General features: G+C 47.8%; 2 protein-coding genes and 2 non-coding genes across 6 annotated transcripts; 3 read left to right on the top strand and 1 right to left on the bottom strand.

Annotated features, from left to right (window-relative positions):
* The first annotated feature begins 4,416 nt into the window (after window positions 1-4,416).
* LOC100830452 (DEAD-box ATP-dependent RNA helicase 53) lies at window positions 4,417-8,457 on the top strand. The gene is made up of 7 exons (XM_003557590.3): window positions 4,417-4,797; window positions 5,803-5,930; window positions 6,022-6,430; window positions 7,037-7,135; window positions 7,217-7,441; window positions 7,569-7,730; window positions 7,825-8,457. Exons 1-7 carry the CDS (start codon window positions 4,465-4,467, stop codon window positions 8,281-8,283), a joined length of 1,815 nt encoding a protein of 604 aa, XP_003557638.1. The 5' UTR covers window positions 4,417-4,464; the 3' UTR covers window positions 8,284-8,457.
* A 445-nt stretch (window positions 8,458-8,902) lies between these two features.
* LOC100829938 lies at window positions 8,903-10,853 on the top strand. 3 transcript variants are annotated; one of them, XM_003557588.4, is made up of 3 exons: window positions 8,903-9,070; window positions 9,185-9,488; window positions 10,182-10,853. In XM_003557588.4, exons 1-3 carry the CDS (start codon window positions 8,972-8,974, stop codon window positions 10,445-10,447), a joined length of 669 nt encoding a protein of 222 aa, XP_003557636.1. In that variant the 5' UTR covers window positions 8,903-8,971; the 3' UTR covers window positions 10,448-10,853. The 3 variants fall into 3 exon arrangements, with proteins under 3 accessions (XP_003557636.1, XP_014755038.1, XP_014755041.1); XM_014899552.2 differs by having other exon boundaries at window positions 9,179-9,488; XM_014899555.2 differs by having other exon boundaries at window positions 8,949-9,070; window positions 9,175-9,488.
* A 499-nt stretch (window positions 10,854-11,352) lies between these two features.
* Window positions 11,353-11,442, bottom strand: TRNAM-CAU. Its single transcript is given in 2 exon segments — window positions 11,353-11,388; window positions 11,405-11,442. It is a non-coding gene; the product is annotated as a tRNA-Met (tRNA).
* Window positions 11,443-12,226: 784 nt separating this feature from the next.
* Window positions 12,227-12,300, top strand: TRNAV-AAC. Its single transcript has one exon. It is a non-coding gene; the product is annotated as a tRNA-Val (tRNA).
* The last annotated feature ends 45 nt before the right edge of the window (window positions 12,301-12,345 follow it).

The following is a 12,345-nucleotide window of genomic DNA, read 5'->3' as shown; positions in this document are numbered from 1 at the left end:
TGGTAAATCTACAAACTTACACATGTTTAATACACTTAATTGGTAGCAGTATCATTTTTCAGTTGTGCACTTGCCGCAGTGAAACTCGATCTGGTTCTGAAGTTGTCTGACGGCAATCTTGTACTAAATTGTTGTCGAAATGTTATATGTATCTAGACGCTTTTTAAGAATAGGTTCTGCTCGGATCCCGACGCTAGGACCGCCGCGCACGCCCGCATCTCGGACGGCCGACCCACCCGCGTGTCCTTCGGCTCGCGCCGCCGCCGGCCGCGTCCCGCCTGCGCGCCGACATCCCCGGCTGCGCGGACAACGGCATGACCAGCAAGATCTCCACGCTCGTCATCGCCGCCCACGGGGACTCCGTCCTCCTCGGGATCGAAACCAGGAACTGAAGAGAATTCGAGGTGGACCTAACACACTACGAGAGGGTCTATTCACCTATACCAACTATTTTGGTGTAGTTGATTAGTCCCTTTTTATTTCTACTTACTTAGTGCAAGCTTCCGGGCGGCAGAGCCACTCACGTTAAAGCAAGTCTTAAATCCGGGCGGCTATGCCACTCACGTTGAAACAAGACCGTTGTGATTCCGCGCGAATCCGCTCACGTTAAATCACAACTTATATGCACTAAGTACTTAGAAATAATAAGGCCTAACCGGGAGACTTATATGAACAAAGTAGTACTATATTGCTTTAGGAATATTAGTACAAGAGAGAGCATACACACTTTACACTTGCTCACACCTTGTTCTCCACCTTCTTCACTTTCTTATTTTCTACTACACAAGGTGTGAGGCAAGGGCCTCTATTTATAGGACTACATGGCCATTGAATCTTTGACATGTGTCAAAATCTTAGCCATTGATACAAAATATCTAAAGCCTTTCACACACTTCTACATAAATATCTAGGTACTAGAAGGTTTCCTATTTATTTATTTTAAACTCTTATTCTAGAGTATTCCAAAACTTCTACATAATTCTTCATGCATATCTAAACACTAAAAGGTTATCTCTTTTATTTATTTTATATTCTAGAGTATTTCATAGTAACGTCTTCTTTCTTGTAATATTGAGAACACTCTAGAAGCTTGCATTGTATTCTCCAACAGAAACTATAAGCACGGATTCACGTCGGACTACTTCGTCTACAGCGCCGGCGACGCCGACTTTTCGCGGCCGCCGTCGCTTTCTCTGCTGCCCCCTTTCTGCCCCGTCCCGCAATGCGGGCGCATCTACATGGATTTGTATGCCACGGCGCTTCTGCAATGCCGCGCTGACGGGGAGCCGCTGGTGGCGGTGCTGGATTATGTGAACGATGAAGACGGAGACGAGGAAGGGGCGGTGGGGGCCGACCTATGCCTGCTCCGCCTCCGCTCCGGCGACCGGGGTCTCAAGCGGTTGCCGGGCGAGTGGGAGCTCAAGCGGCTGCCGGTCCTCCACGACGAGGGCAAGCGGCCGGAGCTGCTCTCTTGGGAGACCGACGCCGTCGTCCCCGTCGGCGACCGGTTCCTGTGCTGGGTCGACTACAGCCGCGGGATCATCTTCTCCGACGTGCGGCGGGAGCCGGCGCCCGAGCTGCGTTATGTCTCCCTGCCGGTGAAGCGTGACCTCGACGACAGGGACATGTCGCGGTACCAGCGCGTGTGCGCCAACGGTGGCACGGTGAGGTTCGTTGAGGCGTATCCTCTGGTCGCCATTGCCATTTGGACGCTGAGGACGAACGACATGACGTGGCACAAGGACGGCCTGGTCGACTGCGACGACCTCTGGTCCCTCACCAGCTACGACGTCGACGTCGTCCCACGCGTCCAACCGCCGTCGTACCCCACCGTGAGTCTGGACACCCTGTGCTTCATGGTCGAACACCACCATGTGGCGTGCCTGGTCGAGGTCGACATGAGGAGAATGGAGCTGCGGTCCATCTTCCGCTACGGGGACGACCATCGTGACGCCCCCCTCTTTGTGCCTAGCAAGGTCTCCCAATACTTCAACACCTCCCATGGCGGCTGTATGTCCAAGGGAGAACGGCGGACGCGTGAACAAGACATTTTCGAAGCGCCGTGGAAACCATCGTCGACGCCAACCTTACGGGAGGAAGTACCGGCAGCGATGATGCTTTCAGAAGAAACGCCTGACTTGTTGTGTGATGATGACGTGAGGAGAGCTTATCGTGTTCTTGCGTGCGACGAGGACCGGTTAAAGTCCAGAGCTATTTATTCGGCGCTTCCGGAGGACATGATGAAGGATTATTGCCATTTGATGACAAAAATGTACTGCTTCGATGTACAGGCATATGTGTGATCTTTGCAAAAGAAAACTATCTCTCATTCTTGGTTGTGCACTTCCGGTGAAGTTCACGCTGGCTTTCGGATAGGAATCTTATACTCCCACGGATTTATAATAAGTGTTGCTCATTTAGTAAAAAGTTATACTCTGTATTAAAAATGTATTAAATCAACGATGCTTATTGGAACGCGAGTAAGTTTTTGTCCGGATCTCAATTTGCAAGCACACAATATATTTTCTGTCATGATATCTCCCGCAAGGACGACTACTATTCCTCCGACAGCTTCTGCCCGGTCTCCAGGTACCTCCTCAACACCTTCTCCCACGGGCGTACGCCGGTGAGCCAAAGGCAATGACGCCGTGACGGGGTGAATTCCCCGGTTGGATTTTTTTTCCCAGATACTTGTGATTTTCCTTTCTTGGCATCATTTTTTAATTACCTGTGTGGGGCCTGGTGATCGAGCTAGGACCCATACGTATAATATACGTATACACGGTTAATTCTACCAATGCAAATAAAACCGACCGCCGATCCAGCCATGGATCCATCACCAAGCCAACGGATCGACATGGAAACCCTACCCGAGGACCGCGATCCTCCACCACCGCCGGCGGCCGTCGCGTACCCTGGCTGGGTCCTGCTCGAGGAGTCCGCCCGCTGCGATCTGGACCCCGACCCCAAGACCGCCGCCTGCTCCCGCATCTCCGACGGCCGCCCCATCCGCGTCTCCTTCGCCTTCGCCCCGCCGCCGGCCCTGTCCCGCCTGCGCGCCGACATCCCCGGCGTCTCGGACGGGAGCAGGATCTCAACGCTCGTCCTCGCGACCCACCGGGACTCCTTCCTCCTCAGGATCAACACCTGGGACGCGGCCGACGACAAGAGGCGCACGTCGGACCACTTCGTCTACAGCGCCGGCGGCGACTCGTCACGGCCGTCGCCATCGCGGGCGCTGCTTCCCCCTTTCGATCCTCTCCTCCTGGGAATACAAGGGGTGCTGCTATCCCTGTTCAATGGCGATGAAGTCCACGACGCTCCTGCGGGGCCGCGGCGCCGACGAGGAGCAGCCGGTGGTGGCGGTGCTGGATTACATCTGCGCCAAGAATGACAACTTGACAAGGAAGGGCCTCCACGACGAGGGCAAGCTGCAGGAGCTGTCCTGTTGGGACACCGACGACGTCGTCCCCGTCGGCGACCGATTCATGTACTGGGCCGACTACCGCCGCGGCGTCATCTTGTGCGACGTGCGGCGGGAGCCGACGCCCGAGCTGCGCTACGTCTCCCTGCCGGTCAAGCCTGTCCTCTTGAGGCGCTCTCCCAGCAGGCCTTCACCATCGCCACGTGGACGCTGAGGACGGACGACATGACGTGTGGCACAAGGACGGCCTCGTCGACTGCGGCGACATCTGGTACCTCGCCGGCTATGACGTGGTCTTGCCACGCATCAAGGCGTCGGACCCCCCGTTGAGCCCAGACGACGAAGACCCGGACGCCCTGTGCTATGCGGTGTGGCTGGCCGAGGTCGACACGAGGCGGACGGAGCTACGGGAACAAGGACGAGGAACCCACCTTCGTACCTAGCAAGGTCTCCCAGTACTTCAACACCTCCCATGGAGGCCTTATGCCGCCGGCGAAACCATCTTTGAAGCCAACCTTATCGAAGAAAAAAGGACCATTATCGACTACGCTTCCGAAAACACCTGATGACTTGTTGTGATGACACGAGGAGAGTGTATACTGTTCTTGCCTGCGACGAGGACCGGCTAAAGTTCAGAGCTCTTTATTCGGCTCTTCCGGAGGACATGAGGAAGGATTATTGCCGTTTGATGACAAAAATGTACTCATTCGGTATGTAGGTGAAGAGTCATAGGGGTGCTTTCTTAGATTATTTTTTTTGAGGGATTTTTTTTTTGAGGGAGCTTTCTTAGATTGTTTAGTCGTGTGCTTGCGGTGGAATTCAAACTGGGCTCAGGGTGGAATCTAAATGTTGAATTTACAACTTTTTTTAATGTTGAATTTTGAGCGAAATTCGTGTGGGCTCAGTATTCAGCCCAGCCCAGACTAGACCAATCCACTTCACGGCCCAACTCGAGAAAAAGAAAATGCTCTCACATTTGACCCCCCAAGCCCAGGTCGACTCCAACCCAGAAGCTCCGCCCTCTCATCTCAACCGCCGCCATGAACTCGCTGCTCCGCCGCGCGCTCACCGCCTCCCGGTCTGCCGCGCAGCCGCGGAGAACGTTCCTCGGCGTGGCCCTCCTCTCTCCCCCGCCTGCCAGCTCTCCCGACTCCCCATGCCGGGCTGCGGTTCCGCCGCCGCCGATGCGGCGGGCGTTCCACGCCTCGCCGAGACCCCTGGGGTTCAGGGCCACCACCCCTGCGTCGTGTCCCGGCACGGTCACGGAGGCCGGCGCCGGGGAGGACGGCCTGGAGGTCGCGAAGCTGGGGATCTCGCCGCGGATCGTGGAGAGGCTCGCCGCGCGGGGCATCACCAGGCTCTTCCCCATCCAGGTACCGCCAGTTTTTGCCTACTGCAGTTTGTAAGCCTCAGGACCGTAAAGGTGGGTTTCCTTGACTGCGCATGGTTATGTAGGTTGGAACGAGTAGAATTTGTTTCGAGGAAATGCTTGTGGCCAGATGAGAGATTCCGGTTCTGCAGCTGTAGGATCGTGCGAGCCATAAAAGCCAAAATATAACTCAGACTTTACCTCTATTTGAGATACATATGATATGATACTGTCATGCAAACAATCAACCTGGCTTTACAATTGCGTTACACTGGTACTTGGAGCCCTATTCAACTGTAGGCATCAACCGGATCAAAATGGCCGGAAAGTTGCTTGGGAACTTCTGAGTTAAAATTCATTGGAGAGAGCCTGCTGCGCCAATTTAGCAAGAGACGTGAACAAGGCTTATTGATTCTGACTGACCTAAGTTCTTTGATTTGTACCTGTGGCTTTGCAATATTAGAAAAACGAAATGGAAAATTGTTTACCGCGAAGTGCTGTTAGAATTTAGCCAGGAACATTTGGTTCTATATGGTTATCTGGTGACACTTTAATCATACGCAAGTGCCTGCATTTTTACCCCCAGAAAACATACATTTGTAGTGTTTTGGATAAGGATTAGAAAAATACTCCAAAATTTTGATATCACTAAGAGAAAGCACACTAATTTGACTTGTTTAACTATCATGACACCAATAGAGAACTTGTATGGACTCATGAATCATGATAATTATCCTGACACCAGTAGAGAACATTCGTAGTGTTTTCCTTGTTGTTTGACAGAAAGAGCAATGCACGCCCCCCTGCGAGCTAATGAACACTATTGACATTACTAGCTAACTTTGCCAGATTAGGATTTCAGTGAGTAGATATACATATATACCTATTTGTTTGCATCATCAAAATTGGGAAAATGTTATTTCTGCAATTATGTTGAATTTTCTTTATGTTACTTTTCTAGCCTAGTTACATTTTTGTTAAGTGATGCTTTTACCTTGTGCCTTGGCAGAGGGCTGTTCTTGAACCAGCAATGCAAGGGAAGGATATGATTGGTCGTGCTCGAACTGGAACTGGAAAAACCTTGGCTTTTGGCATTCCTATTATGGACAGGATTCTTCGACACAATGAGAAGAATGGGTTGGTTTCTCTGTCTAGTTTTGAATTATTCTTATCTAGCTACCGGAAAGATACAATTTATTGTAATAATTACATAGTATGGTACTTGCAGAACTGGTAGGAACCCTTTAGCTATCATTTTGGCACCTACTAGAGAACTCGCTCGACAGGTTGAGAAGGAATTCAAAGAATCTGCTCCCTTAGACACCCTCTGTGTCTATGGAGGTGTTCCCATCAATCAGCAAATGAGAACTCTTAATTATGGCGTTGACGTTGTGGTCGGGACTCCTGGGCGAATTATTGATCTTTTGAGAAGGGGAAATTTAAATCTTTCGGAGATCCAATTTGTTGTTCTGGATGAAGCTGATCAGATGCTAGCTGTGGGTTTTGATGAAGACGTTGAGGTTATCATGGAGAAGCTGCCACAAAACCGTCAAAGCATGCTGTTCTCTGCAACAATGCCTAGCTGGATCAGAAAACTTTCAAACCAATACTTGAAAGATCCAGTCATAATTGACCTTGTGAGTGTTTTTCTTCTTATTATTAGCTCTATGGCCTTTTAACCTTTCCCTGTGTATTATCTTACTAGGTACTCCCTCTGTTCCACGTTATAAGGTGTACAACCTTTTTGATTTGTTCTGCAGTACAAGGCATTATCTCCTTAGACTAATTAATCACTCCATGATCTCTTTTCATCTCCTTGTGCTATTTGTCCACCCAGGCCATACAAACTCTAGCCACTAAGCAAAGCATGGATGCAATTACTCCACCCTAGCGATTGGGCATGCAAGCATGCAATCCTGCCTAGATGAACTTTTTTGTGAGAGTTAATGGAGAATTTAATGAGCGCCACACTAGCCTCTTCCTTCCTTGGTCTCAAACATTAGACGCCCTATAATCAATTAATCAGAAATGGAGGGAGTAGAGTGGACAATAGTACATCATAAAGCAAAATTCATAAGGGCGTTGAAGTGCTACCATGATAAAGAAGTAAACAACCATCTCGAGAAGCGATATAATTAAAACTTGGAATTTGTCGTATTTTCTTTTTCAGTTGAGCATCAGAGTTATATTCTTAGGGGGGGGCGGGGGGGATTATCTGGGTATTCACACTTTTTTATTCTCAGGTTGGCGAGTCGGACCAGAAATTACCTGAAGGAATCTCTCTTTATTCAATTGCATCTGAGAACTATGGGAAGTCATCAATTCTTGGTACATTGATTAAAGTGAGCGTTCTCCTGACTGTATGCTTTTATAGTTTGCATTGTCAACAACTTAACATAACACTTTTCCTTTGACTTCCTTAGGAGCATGCTAATGGTGGGAAATGCATTGTTTTTACACAAACTAAACGAGAAGCAGATAGATTGGCATACTCCATGGGCAGGAGTTATGCATGTCAGGCGCTCCATGGAGATATTACACAAAATCAGAGAGAAAGGACACTGTCAGGATTTCGAGAGGGTCGCTTTAACATTCTCGTAGCAACTGATGTCGCAGCCCGTGGGTTAGACATACCCAATGTTGATCTAGTAAGTAGCTCTAGATATGTTCTATGCAGTTCAAGAACCTCTTCCACATCCTAGATGATTGCTCTAGCTGTTTGATGTGCATATATTTAGCTTAACTGGGAAATGTTATGGTCTCCTGTCTTTTCAGGTGGTACATTATGAAATTCCAAACTCCTCGGAGTTATTTGTTCACAGGTCTGGGCGAACTGCACGAGCAGGGAAGAAAGGCATTGCCATTCTAATGTACACATATGAGCAAAGTAGAGCTGTAAGGGTCATTGAGCAAGACATTGGATGCAGGTTCACAGAGGTAAACTATGGTTAATTGAACCCTGATAAAGTCATCTTGTGGCTGATGTGAAATATAAAAAACTCATTGGCTGATTCGTATTTGCCATGTGTAGCTTCCAAAGATTTCAGGTACAGCTGAGGCTGCAGACATGTTTAACGTTTCAAGAGATCCCCGCTCTAGATCAGCTGGAACCAGAACTGACGGCTCCTTTTTCGGACGTGAAAGCTACAGTGGCTTCGGCGGACGCTCTTCCCGTGGCTTCGGTGATCCTGACGGCTTTGGTGGTGCCCCTGATGGTGCTGGGTGGTCTCGTGACACGGGCTCAAGATCCCGTGGCGGGTTTGGAGATTCTCGACGACCTTCTCGACCGTTGGATGGCTCTTTTGGCAGGTCTAGCTTCAATCGCTCCGGTGGATTCAGCGACTTTGGAGAAGGCAATTTTGGCAGAAATGATAACCCCGATTTCCGTCGCCCGAGGAGTGGTGATGACTCAGGCTCTTCCCGGTTCGGCAGAAGCTCCGGTGGTTTCGGCGCCTCAGATTTTGGCAAGCCAGGCAGCTTCAAGGATTGACAGACTGATCAGAGGGCTAACCGGTGCTTTTCAACCACTGGTGTTTCCTTTCCATGAATGAGCAATACCACTCTGTCGGTTCTTTTGTATCTAGGGTTGTTTCAGAAACATGTTTGCTCTGTCAATATTTGTACGAGTAATTTTTAGGAAGATTTTTTTTCTTTTTGAAAGCAAGGAAGAATGTTTCTGATGCATGTGCCTGAATGCGTCACTGTAGCCCAACAAAGTACCCTCTTCATTTCACAAAGGTTGACGTATTTTGTTTCGTTAGGACAAACCTTTAACCAAGAATTAATATATTAATATGTAAGTTATATGATACGAAATCATGATCATTACCAAGAACTTTTAAGACGAATCTATTGATATAAATTTCACGTATGAAAAAACACATATAAATTGAGTTTTCATTGATTAAAACCTTATCTTAACGAAACAAAATACGCCAACCTTCATGAAATGGAGGGAGTAATTACCATCCAGGCCGAATCAAGCCCAATAAAAAAAACGCTGGGCTCAAACAGGCCCGAAGTGGCCCACGATGGCGATGGGTTGGATCTTTGGGATATCCGGATCAGATTTGAGGATAAGATCGTTGAAAATGTGAAGTCATGTTCAAGGCTTTCCAATTCCAGACTTTTAACCAGAGGCTGCTTCTTCTTCTTCTCCACAGCAGCCGACGCTGCCCATGCCCTCGCCGCCCCAAACCCACCAATCGCCGCCGCCGCCGCCGCCAACAGATCCAAACCCCGCCGCCCCCGCGGCGGCAAATGCCCAGCGAACACCGGTACCATTTCTCGCCACTCTCTCTGTCTGTCTTGAAGCAACAGCAAAAAGTTCTTCCTGTTGATTTCCTGATTTGTTTCTTATCCCTTCGTTTTGTTCTGTTTGATTGATTGAGGTCGCGTCGCCGTTGCCGGAGGAGACCGCGGCACCACCGCCGCCGGCGGTGCAGCCGAGGATGATCATCAAGGGGATGCTGGGGCGGTACGAGCGGTGGAACCCTGTGCACCCGACGGCGGGCGCCTTCTGGGGCGTCGGGCTGGGCCTCGGCTGCGGGGTCGGCTGGGGGCCAGGGTTCGGGCCCGAGGTCATCGGCTACGTCGGCGCCGGCTGCGGCTTGGGGTTCAGTGTTGGTTTCACGCTCGCCGGCGTCGGCGTCGGCCTGCCGCAGCACGGCATCATCAAGAACCACTACCATGGAGGTACCGTACGCTCTCCCCTTCTCTTGCGCAATAACTGCCATTGACTGCTGCTAGCCTTGTCTGGTTGGGACAGAAGAATGTTGTGTTTACCAAGCAAGGTTATCTTGCTGTGTTTGCTTCTGAACATTATGGATTCTTATTTATGGGAGAGTTGCAAATGTTGTGGCATTGTGTCTTCAGTTGAAGGAATGAACTGATGAAGAGCAAAACCATCTAGTCCTTAGTGTTTAAAACTGTATTCTCAGTTGCCTGCATAGGTGATTCCAACTCTAGTGTAGGATCTCTAATCTAATATTCTAATGATGATTATATCTGTATTCTCAGTTGCCTGCATAGGTGATTCCAACTCTAGTGTATGATTGTATCTCTTCAACTTGAGTACTACTCCCTCCGTTCCATAATTCTTGTCGAAATATTACATGTATCTAGACATATTTTAGTAATAGATACATCCATTTTTAGGCAAATTTGAGACAAGAATTATGGAATGGAGGTAGTACTTGACAGTCCATGTGATCTCTTCCCATCAATTAGCTGAGCTATGTTTCAGCAAACACACAGCAATTGAACTCATCTTTTCCTATCTGCCATAACCCTATGTCCCTATGGCAGCTAATTGCTACTCCCAGTTAACACTTGAAGCTACAGTTTTATGATACTTTGAATAACAGATTTGCCCCAAATTTTTTGTAGGTTTTGCCAGCAATACCCCTTTTGAATCTGCGAGGTTTTACACCTTGACCATCATCAAAGGTATGCTATGGGATGCCATCAGTTATGTGAGCCATGTCGCAGCTATGAGGAAAGAATCTCGGCAGAAGCTTCTTAGGTTTCATCAGGAGAACCCACCGGTTTCGGGAGGAGTTGATCTGCCCAAGCTGGGGAAGGGTGTCTCGAGCAGCGTCAGATCCACCATGGATTGTATCAAGGCCTTCACAAATCAGCGCTGGTCTCCGTAGCGGAACCCAAGTAAATGGAAGATCGATACATTGGAATCAAGCTTAGCTTGGTTGATCGATCTTGTGTGTGGGCAAGCCACACACACTGGATCGAATCCCGCTGGTGCAGGGCCTGATATGGTGTCCAAACCCTGGCCGGGGGAAGTTAAAGATCGATCTTTATGAGTCAGGATCCCTCGTATGGTACACTTCAGATTCAGATATCTTCAATTTTTTGTACATGGGGAACTTTCTAGTGTTTTCCGGTTTACAGAGGGAGAACTGTTCCAGTTCAAGAACATGGCAGCCTGTAATCTAGCTAGTGATTCAGGTAGAAACATCATCAGATAAATATGTAATATAGAAATGCTTGTTTACCTGAGCTTTTCACTACAATACAGTATCTGTGGGATGAAACTCTTTGATCCGGAATGGAGAAAACATAGGAATAGGAAAATGACAAGATTGGAATGTCATGTCCATTTGAATCCTACAGGATAATGTTTGGACCAAAGTTTGTTTGATTGAGCACAGAAAAAAACAAAGGAATCTTAAAAAAAGAGCTTGGATGGACTGGATGGAAACTTTCCTATGGATGTATGTGTACTGGAATGGAATTCTTAGGGAAATTTCCTCCGGGATTCAATCCAACAAATCAAACAACCCATACAGGAAGAAATCTTCAGGATTTAAAATCTCCAAAATTCTTATGAAAGTTCTTTAAATCAAAGGGGCCCTAAGATCCACAATCTTTTTGATCCGTGGTTTTCGTAACTTTTATTTGTGAAAAAACCCTTTGAACAGAATGCTGATGGCCGAATACATGTTTAACACTGAAAGTGTTTAATATTGTATTGCTGCTGCGTGGTTTGACTCGGGCAGATGTGTTTTTCCACTGATATGTTGTGGGAGAGAGAAAAAAGATTTGGGGTGAGAGAGGCTCGAACTCTCGACCTCAGGATCACTCACGTACTTAGCTATGAGACCTACGCGCTAGCCAACTGCGCCACCACCCCGTGTTGTGCAAGATCTCTTCTGTAAGATAAATGTATTGTCTAATGATCTAGTCCATGACTTTTCCTTTTTGTTTGCAATATAAACAAAGTCTGGATGATAATTAACCCATACGAAGAGAGAATAAAATGAGACATCTCCAAAAATACACATCAACTACTTTTTAAAATGCCAAGGAAGGAATGGGAAGAGAGAAAATAAAGTGCGGCGTAATTTCTTCCAGAAGATAACAACCTTGTTGCTAATACCAACAACAAAATCAGTGAGGCAGTCAATTATAAGGAAATACACATATGCAACCCGTCAAAAGTTGTTGTTTTGGCCACTCAAAATACACCCTTCGCCGGTAAACTCTTTAATACCGGCTCCGGTATATAACTGCACGTTTTTAGCCGTCAGACGCGCGTTGAGATTCATGCGCAGAGCAAATCACGTGAGATCCGACGGTTGGCGCGAATATCGAAGTGCGATCTGACGGCCATAAACGCACCGGTATATACCCGGTGCCGGTATTAACGCCGCGTTCACCCTTCACCACTAAATTATATCACATCATATTTATCAAGACTGTTGGGCTTGCCAAAGCAAAACCATCGAACGGCTGCTTGGATGTATTTTCACGTATGAAGTTTAATTTTCATTTATGAGTAAAATATTGAGTTAATCAAAACTATATAAGCAGTTCAATTTTTTTTGCAGAAATTACCTTACATTATGAAACGTTATACATGTAAATATTGCATGTTGGTTATGACCTCGGTCACGTCAGTCTAACCAGCATGAAAAGGTTTCGTGGTGTAGTTGGTTATCACGTCAGTCTAACACACTGAAGGTCTCCGGTTCAAACCCGGGCGAAGCCAAGTCTGTTTTTCCTTTTTGAAATTTTCACTCTGTTTCTCAAACAC

Source organism: Brachypodium distachyon, chromosome 1 (genome assembly GCF_000005505.3).
Source record: "Brachypodium distachyon strain Bd21 chromosome 1, Brachypodium_distachyon_v3.0, whole genome shotgun sequence".
Taxonomy (NCBI): Eukaryota; Viridiplantae; Streptophyta; class Magnoliopsida; order Poales; family Poaceae; genus Brachypodium; species Brachypodium distachyon.
This window is presented reverse-complemented; position numbering and strand designations above follow the sequence as displayed.